This window comes from Poromitra crassiceps, assembly GCF_964638095.1.
Source record: "Poromitra crassiceps genome assembly, chromosome: 16".
NCBI lineage: Eukaryota > Metazoa > Chordata > Actinopteri > Beryciformes > Melamphaidae > Poromitra > Poromitra crassiceps.
The window spans coordinates 10683502-10702740 of record NC_139645.1 but is presented as its reverse complement, the minus strand read 5'-3'; the positions used below and the strand labels follow the sequence as shown (position 1 = coordinate 10702740).

Here is a 19239-nt window from a genome sequence, read left to right as displayed (position 1 = left end):
TCGACCGTGTCGTTCATGTTGTGGATTTCTTTAGATTCCACCATTCATCATTATATCAGTGTTTGGCGTTTGAGTTTGAGTTTGGTGATGAATAGAAAACATTATAGTGTTAGTTTGGACGATGCTGTTATTCTGTTCTACGTGAGCATTTTTGGAACATGTGGATTGCCGGTGAGGGATCCAAAGATAATGCATTGCATGGATATCGATTTGTTTGTGACTAAATAAGTTCCCAATTCGCCCCTCAGTGGCTTTATCATTTTTAGTTGATTTAGCCCCCACACACTAGGGCTGCATGATTAATCCTAATGAAATCGCGATCTCGATTCATACCTCTATGCGATCTCATTTGTGAATTACATCGATTCTGCTGCATGTTCAAATCATTAGGGACATCCCTTGTATCACATCAGGCGCTCCTGCGTTTTGCCACATGACGAAATGCGGACAGAAACGGAAAGGAAAACAACTCCAGAGCGAGACATAAAAGAGAAGATTGTTCTAAATAAGAGGAGGGAGAAGAAAAGTACGTTGAAAAGAGGAGGGGGCGAGGGGTTGTTGTGAGTGTCAAGAGATGTAGTCCCACCCAGTGGCGTCATGCCCATTGTAACTGAGGGGGCAATTGCCCCCTCAGATTTTTGAGAGGTAATTTTTTTTTTTTTTTTTTTTTTTTTAAATAAACATAGGCTATAATATTATAGGCTGTGTGTGGTAGTTGAAACATAGTTTCAAGTTGACGTTTATTTATGTTTGTAGTTAAAACAAAAACATAAATACTGTATAGGCTACATACACTACAACACAAAAGGCTGTTATTTACCCTTTGTCACCACCTGGTGAGTAAATATATATAACTAAAACCATTAAAATTGACATGTATCTACCAGTCCTTGGCACAAAAATGGTTGGGAAGCCCTGCTCTAGAGGACACTAGATGAGACTAATGGAAGAGAACAGATGTCTACCTTCTGAAAAGGCAATACCAGCCAAAATAAACATTGTGTTACATTGCTTTGAAACGTGTGGTCTCCCTTTTTTGTCAAGTCCATTGAGCCTGGGCAGTGGCAATGTACTTAGTCTGGTGATTATGGATCTTTCCAGGAGGCTGAGAGCAGTTTGGAAAATAGCCTTATGGTTACACCTGCTCACTCTGTTAATTTAAAATGAGATCTAAATCTGGCTTCCAACCCCCCAATTTTTTTTTGGCGCCGCACTTTGTGTGCCGCCAAAAATTCGGCGCGCCCGTAGGAGTTCGCCCCCTCAGATTTTTGGCTTGCATGATGCCCCTGGTCCCACCACCTTGAAACTTCCCATTTCAGCGGTGATTCCCGAAGACCATTTAAGGGGAGATTCCAGGAAATGTCCTGAAACTGGAGAGCCGATTCTGCAGGTGTTTGACATAGATGTAAAGTCATAGAGAACCCCGGGGATGACGTATTTTTGTAGTCGGAACGCGGAAGTCGCTGACTTCAGGGTTCTTCACTGTTTCTGCCTATGGGATTTTTGAATGGGTTTTTGGTGCGATGCTTCAAATAAGGTCTGTGGGCAACGCAAGCTTAATCAAACGCGAACCAGTGCTCAGCGGGATAATCTTCACACATGAGGACCACTTTCATGAGTTTTGAAGTGTAAATGCGAGCCCTAGAAGTAAAAAAAAACTTGTGCTAAGCTAATCCAGAACTACACACAGTGTCGCATAGGCTTCCCCGTCACGTCACCACTCAACCTGGAGTGTTGTTGATGTGTGCGCTGCTGTGCACTGATTACCCCGGGCTGGACCAGGTGAGGGAAAGAGAATTTCCGTGTTCGTCCTTTGAAGTGATGACGTTATTGACGTATAATATCCCCGTCGACTCAGCAGTGTTGTCTCATTTAGCCGTTTGCTAGTTAGCCGCCCTTTTAACGGCACGTAAAAGCTTAAAAACTCATAAAAGTGGTCCTCATGTGTGAAGATTATCCCGCTGAACACTGGTTCACATTTGATTATAGAGCTGCAACTATCGATTCTTTTAGTACCGTAATCGAGTATTCTACCGAATAATCCATCGATTAATCGAGTAATCGGATAAGAACCCTTTTTTGTGTTTTCAAAGGCTTATCGTAAATATACACCAAAAAATAAGATAAATCTCTTCAAATAAACAACTACATTAGTTTCTTTCTTAGAAAAAACAACATTTTGATTTTTAAATTGCATAGAACTGGCAGTGGCACCATTCATCTTTTCAACCTGACGTTTGAGTTCTTCCAGTGTACAGCAACCGTTAAATAATATGAATGAATGGCTTACTAGCTAGTTTACATCCTTCATTTACCTTACAGCTGCATGACACACACACTCTTTCTCTCTCACACACACTCACTCTCTCTTTCTCTCTCACACACCAACAGGCTAGTGTGATCACACACACACACACACACACACACACACACACACAAAATGCTGTTAAATTAGCCGCTAACGTTAATGTTAGGTTGAGCTTTGTATTTCTCACAGAAAACGGTCCAAACTTCTCAGAGAGAGCGGTTGGTATTCACTAAAGCCTTCATATCTCAGGCTCTGTAGTACATAGAAACATAAAATAAAAAGCATTTGAGAGCTTAACCCTTTGGCTTTTCGTATTATATTTGCTCTAATGTTCATTAAAAAAAATCTTAAAAATCTTTAACCCCAAAAAATAAAAATAAAAAGATTCTAATGCATTTTAAGACATGTTAATAAAGATTACGGCAAATGTAACCCTTCCAAATAAAAAGCCACGGGTTTAAGCTCTCAAATGCTTTTTATTTCATGTTGATAGCTACTATACAGGCTGAGGAAATACGTTATGTTGAACCCTTGACAATTACTGCAGCTAACGTTAACGTTAGCGATCTCTGTTTTGCAGTCGTTGTGAAGACAGTGAAAAGCCCCGTTATCTAACAACTACAACTGCAGTGAAACAACTTATCCAGCTAACGCTAGCTAATTAAATAACGTTATCTGATGTTGTAGTCGATGCCTCTCTCAACGTTACAGCCGAGGAGGTGCTGCTAACATTAGCTGCGGTGCGCTGCCTGCTTCATTCACCCTCAGCCTATCTAGTAATACGTTACAGTCTTCAGCATTTAGCTACTGTAAATATATCTTGTGTTTGACCATGCTTCCTCAAGTTTGAGGTGTTTCCCTGGCCAGCTTTGCAATTCACATCACAAATGTTGCAACCAGTGTTGTCTGAGTCTATCTTGGGAAAGTGTAGCCACATTTTCGGGTGGTCCCGTTTGTTGACGTTTCAGGTAGAGTGACGGACTGACGTAACGTGCTCTCACGTGTTGCCTTAAGGTTCCGTCGGAATTTCTATTTTACCCACTCTCTTCTATTACTCAGATGCGTGTCGAGGCGAATCATTTTGGCCTCGATCAATTTAATTATTCGAGTTATTCGAGGTACTCGAGGAATCGTGACAGCTCTATTTGATTAAGCTTGCGTTGCCCTGCCAGAGACCTTATTTGAAGCATCGCGCCAAAAACCCATTCAAAAATCCCATGGGCGAAAACCAGTGAAGAACCCGGAAGTGTTAGCATCGATGTTTTCCGGACTCATTCCTGGGACCCTCTATAGCAAAGTCGGTGGTTTTGGGGCTCGTCCTTGTGTGTGAAAAGGTGGGGAGAAGTGGGAGAATATTGGCCTCTAGAATAGCACGGCTCCCATACTGCCCATTGCACTCCGCTCTTTGACAAAGATCTCAAAGTAGTGATAGATGATGGTGACCGCCACCAGGATACCGGTGCCAGAGCCAATGGCTCCTAGGAGGTCAGCCATGACTGACAGAACACCGATACAGAGTCCGCTCAATACAGCAGCAGTCGGGATGTACCTGGAAGACATAACCGGAGAGGTCCGGATGTAATGTATATATTATGTACAAAGAATGTCACTTCAAGGTCTTCCAGACCTAATAGACCTTATAGTCTAATAGAACATTTTAAATAGCAAGACTCTAGTCTGGTACATTGCATACGTTATAGTGATGGTTGTGGCCAGTTTGTACCTGAATGAATGAACGAATGAATAAATGAATGGATGCATGAATAATCTGATGTCTAGCTCTGATTACAAGGAAATACGGGTAGCAGTGTGCGTCACATTGGTGACAGTGATGAGCATAAATTGGCAAGATTATGACCTGTTCTATTTAAGTTCTTTATCTAAATACTATGAAAATCTGCCAAGTAAGCAATGTATGTTTTTAACTGTATTTACACTACAGGCAAGTCATGACAGCTTGTGTAACCTTTTCTCCCATATAGATTTGGCAGTTGTTTTATGTATTTTAGACTACCAGCAAATATTACAGCATTCTCTGGATAAGAGGGAAGCTTCAACTGTCATTGTATTAGGGATGCACGGTATACCGGTACTAGAATAGAACCGTGGTACCCTTCTATTAAAAACGGTACTATACCACGTTAATTTAGTACCGATACTTAAAGAAATGTCATGGTTGCGTCAGTGTGCGACCGTGGTGTATGTAGCGGAGGAGAAATCTGGCACTTAATGTTGATGAAGCTCAAGCCCAGGATTATTAAACCCACATACAGCACTGAGCACACTACAGTTGATGTGCACTAAAGTAGACCGAACACAAAATGAAATGAATCAATACACCTTTGCAGAGTTCTGCACTCTACTGAGCACATTTCTCCTTTTCTATTTAGTCAAATTTAAAATTTAGTCAATTAGATTTAAAAATGACAATGATATCAAACTGAAAAATGTAATATGTTATGATTATTATTACATTCCACAATTTTTCCTGATGTTTTAAGTTTTTGCCGTGGTATCGTTTGAGTATCGGTATCGAGATACTTAGGCAGGTATCGGTATCGAACTCATAATTTTGGTATCGTGACATACATTGTATCAATCTAATTTAATAACAACCCTGCACATTCTATGACAAAATACATGAGAAAGGTTTTGAGTGTACCTGTTAAGTTCATGGAGCATTGAGGTCTCTCTGTGTCCCCTCATCACCATCTGCTGCTCCTTCAGCTGTTTCGCCACCTGGAAGATTGTGACATCAGAACTCTTTAGAACACGGTTCCTTTGAAAGAAGTCCATGATATCATCTGATAGCAAACAGCTAGGACTTACATCTTATATCAGCTGATAGCAAACAGCTAGGACTTACATCTTATATCAGCTGATAGCAAACAGCTAGGACTTACATCTTATATCAGCCGATAGCAAACAGCTAGGACATACATCTTATATCAGCCGATAGCAAACAGCTAGGACTTACATCTTATATCAGCCGATAGCAAACAGCTAGGACTTACATCTTATATCAGCTGATAGCAAACAGCTAGGACTTACATCATATATCAGCTGATAGCAAACAGCTAGGACTTACATCTTATATCAGCTGATAGCAAACAGCTAGGACTTACATCTTTAGCAGAAGAGTCGGAGGCTTCAAGCCAGATCTTGGAGAAAAAGGCACAGGATCCGAGCATGAACACCATGTAGATCGTGGCATGGACCGGGTCGTCCAGGACAGACCCAAATGACCCGGGAGGAGAGAGGTAGTAACAGAGTCCACCCACAGGGTAGGCACGGGCTGGACCGCCAGACGTTGCATCCTACAAACAGGAGAAGACAAAAACATAAAGATTTGATCAAAATCAGGTATCTCTTAACAGAGAAATGGTCTTTATCAGAGCCATATAATAGAAGAGTTCCGACATCTCCATTCACTCCAATGGACCAGTTTTTCTCCAGGAAGTAAGGTCCTGGAACTCTTGAGTAAAAAAAGCAGCACTGTCGAGTTGCAGCAAAATAGATAGTTTGTGTTGTGCTTTGAAAGGGTTTTTCATCCCTTGAATCAAATTGTACATTATCAGCTTTATTTTAGCATGCAAAAGTAGCGCGAGACCCATTCCTGGCTGTTCATTGGCTAATGAGTCTCGCATTTTGGTCCTCCGCTGACGCCACTCTCTCTCTAGAGCAGTGGTTCTCAAATGGGGGTCCGCGGACCCCCAGGGGTCCGTGGCACTTTGCCAGGGGGTCAGCGAAAAGTTTTCAAGTAAAAAAAAAAAAAAAAATGTTTTTTTTTTTTTTTTTTTTTTTTTTTATTAAAAAATAAAATGCTACATGTTACTTATTCCTTCTCAAACTACTTCCTACATGGTGCTAGTCTATCAAAATATCTTGGCTGTCATTGATTGTGTTGCATAGTGGTTTTCTGTACTGTTGACAAATTGTGATATTGTAAGTTGCTTTGGACAAAACAAAAGTATCTGCTAAATGACGTAATGTAAATGTAATGTAATAAAAAAAAATATATATATATATATTTTTTGCAAAATCTTCATAGTTCAACGAAAATAGTTTATGCTTTAAATCTAAAATGGTTCATGGATTACATTCTAATATCAAACCAAATTAAAAGTCAAGCACGTTACCGTGGAAACAATTAAGCTTAGCCCAAAATCACAAATCAGAATGAGGGGGTCCCCGGTATATTTTCTATCTTGTAAGGGGTCCTTGGCTGAAAAACATTTGAGAACCTGTGCTCTAGAGGACACTAGTCTTTATGAATTACACACGACAATTTCAATGACCTGCATAACTTAAGCACGCCTGTTTGGAAAGGCAATGGCTAAAGAACCTTGGCTAATTGTGCTGTGAGAATAGCTCAGACTACACGTAAATGGTAAATGGCCTGCATTTATATAGCTCCTTTATCCAAAGCGCTTTACAATCAGTAGGTACATTCACCCATTCATACACCGATGGTGGCAGGCTACCACGCAGGGTGCTGGCACACCATCGGGAACAATTTGGGGTTCAGTATCTTGCCCAAGGACACTTCGACATGCAGACTGGAGGAGGCGGGAATCGAACCGCCGACCTCTTTTATCCAAAGCGATTAGTGGACGACCCGCTCTACCTCCTGAGCTACAGCCGCCCCACACGTGTACTTACAGACCAGGTCCCAAGCAGGTTGACCAAGAAATTGCCGCTGAAGCGTGTGGAGAGCATCTGGGAGATGATGTACAAGTTGGAGACCAGGGTAGACTGCAGGATGAAGCATACATTGGAGTTTTTGAAGAGCTTGATGGGGTAGGTGTTGTATTGACCACGGTAGCGAGCTGACTTGATGGGCAGATCCACCCTGAAGCCCTGTAAGGACAGGGAACAGAGGAGCATTAGCTATTATTGAACATTAAACTAAGCTGTCTATATTTCCTTAGATTCCATCGTCCCCTCTGGGGATGGCCAAAAATAGAATATTAAAGAAAAAAAATTGCTTCTTGGGTCGTTGTAGCAAGTTTAGAGCCTGACAAAGACCAGTGAGGTTGAAACGCATTGCGTTTTGTGCCCCAGTGTTTGTATGAAGATGTACATAGAGAGGCAAAGTGGAACGTCACTTCCTGCTTCAGCACTGTACCAGAGATTTTCATCCTCCATTTATTTTCCAATAGACATTTCGTAAAATGCTTATAAGATAGTTTTACTTCGTCGAACCAAACGGTTCAGCTGACGCTATAATCGGGAGAGACCATAGAACATTTCACTTGGACCAAAACTTAAAAACAACAACATTGAAAAATTATTTTCTTTAAACCCGCATTTTTTAAAACGTTTTGGTCCCAGTGAAATGTTATGCGATCTCCCCTGTTTCTAAATATATCTGTACCGTTTGGTTTGAACCAGTAAAACTATTTTTATAAGCATTTTACAAAATGTGTATGGGAAAATGAATGGCGGATGAAAATCTCTGGTGCAGTGCTGAAGCAGGAAGTAGGCGGCCACTTTGCCTCTATTGTTTGTTAAACTGTCTCAGTTTTCCTTTGGGGACATAATTTGCAGTTGAAAAAGTAAGAAATCACAATATATCGAAATATCGCAATATTCAATATATCGCAATACTAGCATATCGCAATATCGCAATAATATCGTATCGTGACTCAAGTATGGTTTTAGTATCGTATCGTGGGCATCTGGTGATTCCCAACCCTATTACACATGTACTTTACTTCGGTGAATGATTCAACTTGCTACAAGGACCCAAGAAGCGCCTTTTTCTTTTCTTTATTTGGCATAATTACGAAAAGATATCAACTGACCTGAAGGGGTATGACTACAGCAAAGACAATTACTGTGGCAATGAGACTCCAGAGGTTGGGCAGGTTCTGTCTGTAGAAGGCCTCTCTCAGCGCACGCACTTTGTCGCGCCGCGTGGCCAGCAGGTGGAAAAGAGCAATGATTGCTCCCTCAAACTCAGTTCCTAGAAAAGGATAAAGGTCACAAGAATCAGCCATATTCCTGTGTGGAGTGCAGAGCAGCAATAGCATGTAGCACTTTGATTTATAGAGGCATTTTTCATTGTTATTCCGTAGCTCAAGGTTGTCTTACTGGCACCACGGTGCGGTCTCTCACCTCTGCCAGTGTGAACAGTGATGGGGCTCAAGGCCTTCCATACTATGGTCTCACAGACGTTGGTAGCGACAAACAGGGAGATGGCAGAGCCAAGGCCATAGCCCTTTGCCAGCAACTCATCCAGCAACAGCACAATCAGCCCAGCAACAAACAGCTACAGAAGAACAGAGCAAACGCAGGTTGCATTCACACATACTGTCAACTGGACTGTGTCGGGGCAGTCATGTGAAATTGTTCCTGTTTGCTATAGATGCCGTCGGTCTGTGTGGGAGCGCCCACAAAATGTTACTACGGCTGGTGCGCGAGACTAGACGGTGGGGGGGGGGGGGGGGGGTTTGCTGCAGCTCTACACTACAGGATTGGGGATTCTAGAGCAGGTACATACTGACGTCTGTTCAGATGTGCGTTTACTGCGGTGGTTGAATCCCCGATCCTGTCTGCCTGGGCTGGGCTAGCAGCTAAATGCTAACTAACGGGAGGTTTTTCCCCCATGCTGACCCATTGACCACACAAAGTCTATGACAAGACACCACCTGAATGTATATATACTCAGGCAGCTTACATTTCTGATTGAAAGTTGAACAGGCACATTTGCATTGCCTTTGCTCCTGATTCTGACTGTGCTGCATGTTGATTATTTCTGTCAAACATTTTGAGATGTCTCAGCTTTTAAGGCCGTACTTCCACTGTCCCCTGAGCATTTATTTCACTTTGGGAGTGATTTCAAGTCATTTAAGCAATGCAATTAATTGGTTATATAACTCTAAAAAGCCCATAGCACACCAATCAAACGTTCTCCAACAAACGCAGATGTTTGGTGTTTGGTGTGCCATGGCTGTCTATTGGTCCTTGTTTGGAGATGTTGGGTCAGATTCGACATGTTAGTCCGTGGCACACCAACCAAACATTATGTTAGGAGCTGTTGGAGAATGTTTGATTTGTTTGCCACGGGCTTAAAATGCAATGACTGTGTAAAGTACTTTGCAACCCCCCCCCATTTATCCTTGATGCCTTCCTTTGCGATACTCTTATTTTCTTAGAAAATGTACACAACCTATCCTTGCAAGCGTGACTTTACACCCTATAGTGTATATACCTGTTTCAGGCTCAAAGCAGAGAATATAGCTGAAAGGTGACCAGTTTCTAATGTAGAGCTGGGTATTGGTTCAAATTTCAAGAATCAATTCGATTTCCGATTCACAAGGTTGCGTATCGATTAATTTCGATTCGATTCCGATTCGATTAATTTCAATATCGATTTGGTTAGTGATACCAAAACGTGTTTTTTGATCTGTACCCTGAATTACATGACTGTCCAGTTATGTAACACAGGGGTTCCCAACCTTTTTTGCGCCAAGTAGATACACGGGGGAAAAAAGTTGCAGACCTGTTGTCAATTTTAATGGTTTTAGTTACACATATATTTACTCACCAGGTGGTGACAAAGGGTAAATATAACAGCTGTTTCATCTGTCAATAAAGACACTTTCACAATTATGCACAGTGATTTGATTTCAGCCTATATAATTTAAAAGTAGATATTATTGATCAAACATTTCCATTCATGTAGCCTACCGTATTTATGTTTTTGTTTCAACTACAAACATAAATAAACCTCAAATAAACCACAAATTCCAGGCAGTTATCGAGAGCCCCAGGAACGAGTCCGGAAAACATCGATGCTAACGCTTCCGGTTCTTCACTGTTTTCGCCTATGTGGTTTTTGAATGGGTTTTTGGCGCAATGCTTCTAATGAGGTCTCTGGGCAACGCAAGCTTAATCGAACGCGAACCAGTGTTTAGTAATATCATCTTCACACATGAGGACCACTTTTATGAGTTTTGAAGCTTTTACGTGCCGTTAAAAGGGCGGCTAGCTAGCAAACGGCTAAATGAGACTACACTGACTGTTGAGTCGACGGGGATATATACGTCAATAACGTCATCACTTCAAAGGACGAACACGGAAATTCTCTTTCCCTCACCTGGCTCAGCCCCGTTCAGCCCGGGGTAATCAGTGCACAGCAGCGCACACATCAACAACAGTCCAGGTTGAGTGGTGACGTGACGGGGAAGCCTATGCGACACTGTGTGTAGTTCTGGATTAGCTTAGCTCGAACTTTTTACTTCTAGGGCTCGCATTTACGCTTCAAAACTCATGAAAGTGGTCCTCATGTGTGAAGATTATCCGGCTGAACACTGGTTCGCCTTTGATTAAGCTTGCGTTGCCCAGAGACCGTATTTGAAGCATCGCGGCAAAAACCCATTCAAAAATCCCATAGAGAGAAACAGTGAAGAACCAGGAAGTCCGGGACTTCCGCGTTCTGACTACAAAAATACGTCATCCCTGGGGCTTTCTATTGGCTATAATGGGTAAGCAACCAAATAATGGCTTGAAAGTCGACGTAAACACACACATTTCACACACAGTCTCCGTCTGTAGCACACCATTTTGAAAGATGTGAAAAATGTCGGGGGGAAGTTGAGAGCGAATAGAAGTGTGTGTCTGTAATAATGAGTCACCGTCCGATCTCTACTTTGGGGGCAGTGACGATTTCCTGATCACGAAGCATTTGACACTGCCAAAGGCTAAAATAGGATTTAACATTGCAGCCCATAAAGAGCAGTGCAACAGCAATTTTCTGGCCCTAGAGCCATTTTCTATTTAAATTGAATACAGGATTAATGCTATTCACTACATAGAAGCCACATAACCCTAATTACTGTTCATTTTGCTCATTACGCGACTTCAGTTTACTTAATTTTTTCCTTCCTTACATTTTTTTTAGGAACTGCCCATTACAACTGTAATATCTCTAATACAGAGGCAAATAGGCAGCTATCATCGATATCCACTAATCTTTTGATCATAAATGCATAGTGAGAGCCAGTTTCACGTGACCAAATGCCCAAAATCTATACTCACAAATCACACACTCTAGTCTAGGTGGTTGAGAAGAAGGAACAGCTGTGTGATTGGATGAAAGAAAGTCTTCGTGGTCTCACCTGAATGATAATGAGCAGACAGATCCCAGCACCCATCTCTGAGGGGTCTCCATACATGCCCGTCATTACATATACCATGGCCTGGCCAATGGTGATGATCATCCCAAACACTGAAAACCATTGTTAGATAAGCCATGATGGACTTCATCACGATTTCTAACCACACATTGAAAAAGCTGCACCTGATGACAATGGATGGACTTACATTTCTGAGCTCCCTTGAAGAGGGCTCTGTCCTTGGGCGTGTCGTCGACTTCAATGATCTTTTCTTCAGCAAGCAGCTGCATTATGAGGCCTGAGGTGATGATGGGGGAGATGCCCAGCTCCATCAGAGTACCTGGAGGGAGAGAGAGAGAGAGGGAGAGAGAGAGAGGGAGTAGAGAGAGGGAGAGAGAGAGGGAGAGAGAGAGAGAGAGAGAGGGAGAGAGAGAGAGAGTTTTGAGTTGGGACATATCAGCAGGACAGCAGACGTGCCATGTCTCTTTGCACTCAGAGACCTACCTCTGTTAGACGCCAGGATGGTTCTCATCAAATAGAAGGGATCTGCAGAATCTGAGGACATGATGCCAAAGAGGGGAATCTGGGGGGTTTCGCATTGAAAGGGGTTAAGATTTTCAGTCATGCCGTTTCATTGCTATTAATTGCTAAGTGTCGCAAAGAAGTCTTACACAGCTGGTGAACAGCTAAAGTCAAAACTAGCTCCACAAAACTATGTGTAAATCAATTTTGTGGCGATTGGATTACAGTAACAGTCCACCACTTCCATCATCTTTTCATCACCTTGTTGAGTTATAATGGTTTTCCCTCACGTAGACGTTAATTACATATCTATAACCACACACCTAAGTTGAGTGGAGCATCATTTCATAGATAGACCATGTGACATGTGAAAACACTGATACTACTAAATAATAACATTGATATCAATGACCTGGCAGCACGACAGGAAGATGAAGAGAGTGAAGGCTGTCCATAGTAGGGCATTCACGACTAGTGAATTTTACTAGTCGACTAGTCGTCCCTAAAGGTAGTCGACTAGTCGACTAACCGTTTTTAATTTATTTTTAATAAAAAAAAAAAAATCTTTTTTTTTTTTTTTAATCTTTAAGAAAGAACATGAGGTATTTACACAACATACATGGAATATCATATCCCATATCCCCCACAAAGAACATCAAAACACAACAAAACAAAACAAGAAAACTGCATAAGATACACAATAATCCAAGAACAAACAAGACTATTGGACAAACAACCAAACAAAAACAATGCATTCAGCTCCTATCCTGATAAGCCTAATGACACTGGGGTAAAAAGTTCTTAAAGTCAAACTCTGTATGTGGTTGCCATATTTTGGGGATGTCTAAGAATCTGCCTTTGCTCTTGTAGTAAATGTTATCCAACATATGGTAGCTTGAGAGTTCATTCCACCAGTGAACTACAGCTGGGGGATTGGATGCTTTCCAATTTAAAGCTATGCATTTCCTAGCTGCCAACAGGGCAAGATCTATGTATTTACTTTGAATGCATTGTTTTTGTTTGGTTGTTTGTCCAATAGTCTTGTTTGTTCTTGGATTATTGTGTATCTTATGCAGTTTTCTTGTTTTGTTTTGTTGTGTTTTGATGTTCTTTGTGGGGGATATGGGATATGATAGTCCATGTATGTTCTTTCTTAAAGATATAAAAAAAAAAAAAAAAAAAATTTTTTTTTTTTTTTTTTGCTAAAACGACTAGTCGACTACTAAGCACAGTGTCGACTAGTGGTTTTACTAGTCGACTAGTCGACTAGTCTGTGAATGCCCTAGTCCATAGTACTTTCTCTCTGAACTGGATCTGTTGTCAAAACACATTTTGGAAGGTTTAACAAGAAGGTAGCTGAAGTAAACAGGAAACAAGTGTGATTTATTTTTGTGCAAATACAAAATGTCGGTTGATACGTTACCCACATTTCTTTCAGGTTTCTTGATCTCAGGTAATAGTGCACAGAATGGCTTTATCACTTCCAGGAATTTGACTGGAGACAAGAAAACCGGCATAGTAAGGCAATTAGCTCATGGTAACTAGCGGTTCGCCGTGGTTGTAGCACTGCCTAGACTAGTGGGACGTGGCATTCAATGGAGGCTAGCTAGTTAGACAAACCAGTCAAAATACGCCCTTTGAACATTGTCACATAGGTGCTGGATATCAGTGTGCCTAACCTATGGTAATACTCACTGCCCATGGTGTCCCGTCGTGTCAACCTGTGTGCTCCGTTAGTGGAAGGATCAGACTGGACCAGCTCAATGCCACAGGGCAGGAAAGTGGAGGGGAAACTTTAGATGTCATCAGTGATGTCACTCATCCAATTGTGATGTCATCAGTGAGTGATGTCATCAGCGATGACAGCGATGAGTTGTTGCTGTTATTAATTGTGATGATGTCATCAGTGATGTCAACAGTGATGTCACTTGAGCAATTGTGATGTCATCAGTGAGTCATGTCATCAATGATGACAGCGATGAGTATTTGCTGTTGCTGAACCCTGCCTGCGTGCAGCGTGTTGTATGTATTCTTCGTCAGTGTGACTAAATATCCTTGCCAGAGCATCCATCTCCCATGCCGAAGGTTGCGAGTTCGATTCCCAGCTGCGTGGGACATGACACAATGTGGGTTACACAGAGACGGTATAAACAGTGTTCTCAGTCGGCGCCATGTTGACATTGTTTTGGAGCTGGAGCAGCCAAAGTGAGGCAAACGGTCAAGCCAAGTTGGATGGGGCGGAGTTTGGGTCGTCTGCAGAGCAGCAGCGCCACCTGCTATTGGCCCATAATCTGTGACCTGTCGATCACTATAAATACAACCCTGTTTTATATTCATTATAATAACATCCTGTTACTGACAAGACATGATACAATGATAGGAGAAGTGGAATTACCTAGAGGCCATAACCTCTTGTGGAAAAAATCTATTGACTATATTTTCAGCAGAAGTTGGGTTGTGGTGGTCCCATTGACTTCATGGAGTTGGGCGGTTTGGAGTCTTCTTGGAGCCTCTAGAGAACATCAGGCGAACTGCTGCTGCTACACTTTTAGGCCTTCAAAATTCACCCGTGGTTTTGGCTGCTTGCTCAGACCTTTGGATAGATGACTATAAGACGGATATAGGAGTGTTTTGTCTTGTCAGTCACAAACTTCCTGCCTGTGGGCTTGACCAACCCGAGGGGAACTGACTTCTCTTAAAGGGATTTTGGTTGCCCTCCAAATGAAAACGCGGTCATGTCACATGTCACATGTGTGTGTAGTAGGGCTGCACGATATTGGAAAAAACAGACATTGCAATATATTTGGTTTCTGCGATATATATTGCGATATGAAAAAATACAGGAATTTTCACCAAATGACTTGATTAGCTCATCAAGCCTTGTCCCTTAAGAAGGTAGTGGGTAACCTGCGTGGATGTGACGTAGTAGCAAGTGTTTTTAGCTGCAGCCAGAGTGATTGGCAGGATGCTAGTGTGCTAACTGCTGAGTATCAACCAGCAAAAAAGTTATAGCCTGACGTGTTTGAGTTAATTTGCCTTATTCTTTGACATTGCATGTCCTGCGATGTGACTATTGCGCATGTGCACATTGCGATGACGATGCTGAAACGATATATTGTGCAGCTCTAGTGTGTAGGTCATGTCACATGTCACGTGTGTGTAGGTCATGGACTGAGTGCATGTGCAGTCCACTTGGCCAGGCTCTGTAGTCCTGTGCAGATCCAGGAAGATTTACTGCCCAGAGTAAAACATCAAAGGAGAGACAGACAGCTAGACGGCGTCTGCTCAGCTGATTGAAGACTCCCGGAACATCCAGTAACCCCCCACTCCTCTGATCCTCCTCACTCTATCTATCTAGCCTTAGGGTCAACAACGCCTCCATCCAGCTATTTTAAGCATTTATAACTGAGACCACCTAGTGTCCTCCGTGTGCCACTGAATTCCTTTAAACTCACATGTTATTCCTACGGTCTTACACAATTCTGTGACCTCAAACCGCTTCATCACCAAAGCGAGGATCCAGACTCAGAGTACCAAAACTGTTTTTGCAACGAGTTGAAATCTGAGACAAGGTCTTTGTAGGAGGTTTCACTGTTGTGTGTGTGTCGTTTCCAGGTAGTACTGCAGTTTTATACCAGAACCTATGGAAATCCCTGGAGGTTCACGCTGGGTACTGTCACCAGTGAAGCTGGTCTAACTGACAAGTCACATGATGCTTAGAGGAAAAGTTTGCTCTCAGACCCTCTTCCACTGTCACATCTCATCAGTCTGTGATGTTCAGTTTGTCATTGTTGTCATTTACTTTCTTGGGGAACGCACTCTCCCCTCACCCTGCCTCATCATCTAATTCTACTGCGGTTAGCGACTTCCTACATTTCCCAGAATGCTTTTCGGCAACCCCCAGGGAACGCGTGTGAACTTGTTGCATTCAGCAGCTGTGTGTTGTACTGTAGTATGTGAACATGGAGAGAGTGATAGTGAATCCAAAGAAGAGCAAAAGACAATGTTTTGCCGGTCGAGAAAAAGTGAAAGTCCCCCCCCGCCCCCCTTACTCAAAACACAACAGCTGCAGTGCATTCTGGTCTCTCTCCTGCTCCTGTGGGTGGAGAAACTGCTCTCTCTCTCATCTTCTACAATGGGTTTCTCCCTGTGTGATTGGTGAACGTCTCTTGGTGCAAAATGGCGGCTCTAGAAAGATGGCCTCGCTCTTTCATATCTGAGGGACTGAGTGACACCAAAACCTGACGTTTGTTTACCACGCACTGATGTTTTACATCCTGAAACATCTTCTCATATCAAACTCCAGTGTAGCCGCTGGAAATTTCTGGAGGTGACTAGAGCTGAACAATTAATTTGGGAAAAATAAGAACGTAAAAATATCAGTATGAACTGCCAGGTCTTCCCCCAGAAAACGTATTAGGCCCGGTGGCAAGTGTCTGTCGTCTTGTGACTGGGGCTGGGGCACAAATCAGATGACGTACAAATATACAAACATATTTGAGTTAAGTTTGAGATGAGTTGAGTTCCCTCCCCCTCCCTCCCCTGATATGTGAAGCGATTGAAAGGCACTATATAAATCCAATCAATTATTATTATTATTGTTATTATTATTATTTAAAACGCTTTCATACAACACCAACGGTTATACAGGTAGGAAAACTGACTGGTGGAGGTGGGCTTTCAGGTTTCAGGGACGGCAGATACTGTATACCAGATACACCAGACTGTCTCTGCCTCTGATATCATCATGAGATCATCCTGTGAAGGAAAGATACTGTTGGCTGGACTTGAATGCAGAATGTGTCCAAAACAAGACATTGTACTAGCTATAGATCTGCATGCGGAACAGCGGTGAGCAGGGTTCCATGTTCCCAGGGAATAGCATTCACAAACACTCATTAACAGTAAGCTCACCGTATTGTCTGAGGGGGGACAAAGGCAGGGTTTCTCTCAGTCGCTGGCTGGGTGGTACCTGCTATTATTAAACCAGGCCCTGATCTCATCCACTACAATAAATCACTATTCATCACTCGTAGCAAAGTCATCTGTCAGGGCGCAAAACCACAATTCACTCAGTTCAGTTGTTTGTAAAAAAAAAAATCCTAAGGATCCTAGATCCTTGAGTGAGTACATGTGTGAATCGGGTAAACACAATTTTTTGTCCAATCAAAGGAGAGTGGAGTTAACAATTGACGTGTATACCCTTCACACAACTGAATGAATTGACTCGTAGAGGGATACAGAAGGGAAGCTTGCAACACGCTAGTTTCTAGTAATGCCAATATTGCATTTAGGAAATTAGTAGTATTCACAAACACACTACTACCAATATCAAGCAAGCCAGAATAACAACAAAACACATTTCAGTCAAAATGTCTGAATAGAACCAATTCTCATGAACATAATTGCAGTCTTTTTTTTTAGTAACACAAGTAACCTAATCACGTAACTGATAGGGTGGCTCTATAGTGAATTAATATAGAAATGTTTTCTAGAACTGTGGGAAGAAGAGAGCTTATGAGCAGAACTTCACGCAGACGACATATTGAACTGTGAAGAAAACAAACAGCAGATGTGTTGTTTTCCCTTAAGATAAGTACAAGAATAACCTGCGAGCCCCTCGAGGACAAACCAACCAGGCACACATGCTACATGAGCACTGCCAGTTCAGCAGGCGAGCCAGCGAGGGACGCTAGCAAGGAGCGCTCAATTTCTATTTTTTATAGTTTTTATGAGATTGTGTGTGCACCTCAGCACCTGACACATCAGTTGATTTTTCCCTATAACAATTTCCTAATAATAGTGAATTTGCATATGATTAAAGTGGGTTTTAAGGACTTCAGCTCTATGACTTGAGGAAACCTGAATTGCTAGATTTGATTATGAAGCACAACATTAGCCTGGTTTCACATGCATTTTAGGGTTTTACATGGATATTTTTTTCAGGCATAAATTACATTATAGCTGGATTTTACACTTGGTCTCCTAAACTTTCCAAGATTATACACGTGCCATCGCCACCAAATTGTACGATTCTCATATTATTCTGCTATTGTGGCCTAGTTACTTACACAAGAATAAATCATTATTCCCCAGTGTCATAATTTCCTCTAATCGTTGAGTGCGACAGAAGAGGCTGCTTCATCATCAGTAGAGACGGTCAATGCAGCCAGACTCCAAAGCAAAATGCTCAGAGTGAAAAGAGGCCAAACTGAAAAACATGCATTTCTCTCTACAGATCATCTTTTGTGTTCATTCCTGCAGCTCTAAACAGGGAACAGCAACATCTAGTCGTTTTTCTTTTCATAAACAGGCTGTTGAGGTCATTTCTCAGGGCTTTGTGCTGAAGGGTGAGACCTGCTTGAAAAGGGAGCATGTGGGCATTGTTTGTTCTCTGTTTGTTTCAATCTTTGTCCCACTGATGATGTCATAGGAGGCATTGTGACATCACTGAGGATGTCATCAGTGATGTCATAAGACTCATGGTGTCATGAGTGATGTCATAAGCTTCAATTTTTATTTGAATGATGTCATAGGATTAATTGTGACATCACTGATGATGATGTCATCAGTGATGTCATAAGACAGACACCCCCTTCAGAAATCTTTATTCTCAGAATTCTAGCTTTATCCTCAGAACTTAAACTCAGAACTAGGGCTGCACAATTAATCGTATTTTCATCGTCATCGCAATATGAACATGCGCAATAAACACATCGCAAAGACTGCCTGAAACGCAATGAATAACAAAAGTGGTTTTATTTACAGGCGTCATGCATTCCCACTGAGCATCTGATCATTTTGTCTTGTGTTGTAAATCCAGCGTACACCGTCCCCTTGCAACAGTGCGCTCCGCCCCTCTGCCAAAGCCCAACCACGCTGTGTGTAGTTTCAGCTAGTGTCAGTGTGTATTACATTTCTTTATTCAGTGGGCACAGGCTATATTTGGGGTCTATGTTAGCATTATTAAAGCAGAAAGACATAGGAACTGTATGGCTAATATGCATACTTTAATATTTGTTTATTTATCGCAAGTCGTATCGTCACCGCTATATTGAACAATGTTATCGCACATCGCAGACTTTCCAAATACATTTTTCACATATGACCCTAATCCTCTTCTGTAGTTTTAAATTGTGTGGTGTAAAAATAAATAAATCAGGCAACCCCCTTTGAATTCTATGTGACCCCAAGGTTTGGAACCATTTCTCTAGACTAGACCACTGGCCCGCCCGCGTGTGTGTGTGTTTCTCTACATGTTGACTGGCTCAGTGGCTGGTGGCAAGT

The 19239-nt window shown here is 42.0% G+C and overlaps 2 protein-coding genes across 4 annotated transcripts in view; one reads left to right on the top strand and one right to left on the bottom strand.

The window, feature by feature from the left end:
• The window catches only part of LOC310790869 (C-myc promoter-binding protein-like), a gene marked incomplete at its 3' end in the record, with an annotated part of 114135 nt that overhangs the window by 2796 nt on the left and 92100 nt on the right, over window positions 1-19239 (top strand). The gene's annotated exons all lie outside the window — the stretch shown is intronic.
• Window positions 3671-13442, bottom strand: LOC310791424 (protein transport protein Sec61 subunit alpha-like; the record flags this gene model as incomplete). 3 transcript variants are annotated; one of them, XM_083653121.1, is made up of 11 exons in its annotated part: window positions 3671-3857; window positions 4971-5047; window positions 5434-5625; window positions 6971-7168; window positions 8116-8276; window positions 8429-8582; window positions 11434-11543; window positions 11639-11770; window positions 11935-12013; window positions 12365-12423; window positions 13376-13442. In XM_083653121.1, 9 exons carry the CDS (start codon window positions 11993-11995, stop codon window positions 3671-3673), a joined length of 1272 nt encoding a protein of 423 aa, XP_083509247.1. The 3 variants fall into 3 exon arrangements, with proteins under 3 accessions (XP_083509247.1, XP_083509248.1, XP_083509246.1); XM_083653122.1 differs by lacking the exon at window positions 12365-12423 and having other exon boundaries at window positions 13380-13439; XM_083653120.1 differs by lacking the exons at window positions 12365-12423; window positions 13376-13442 and having other exon boundaries at window positions 11935-11995.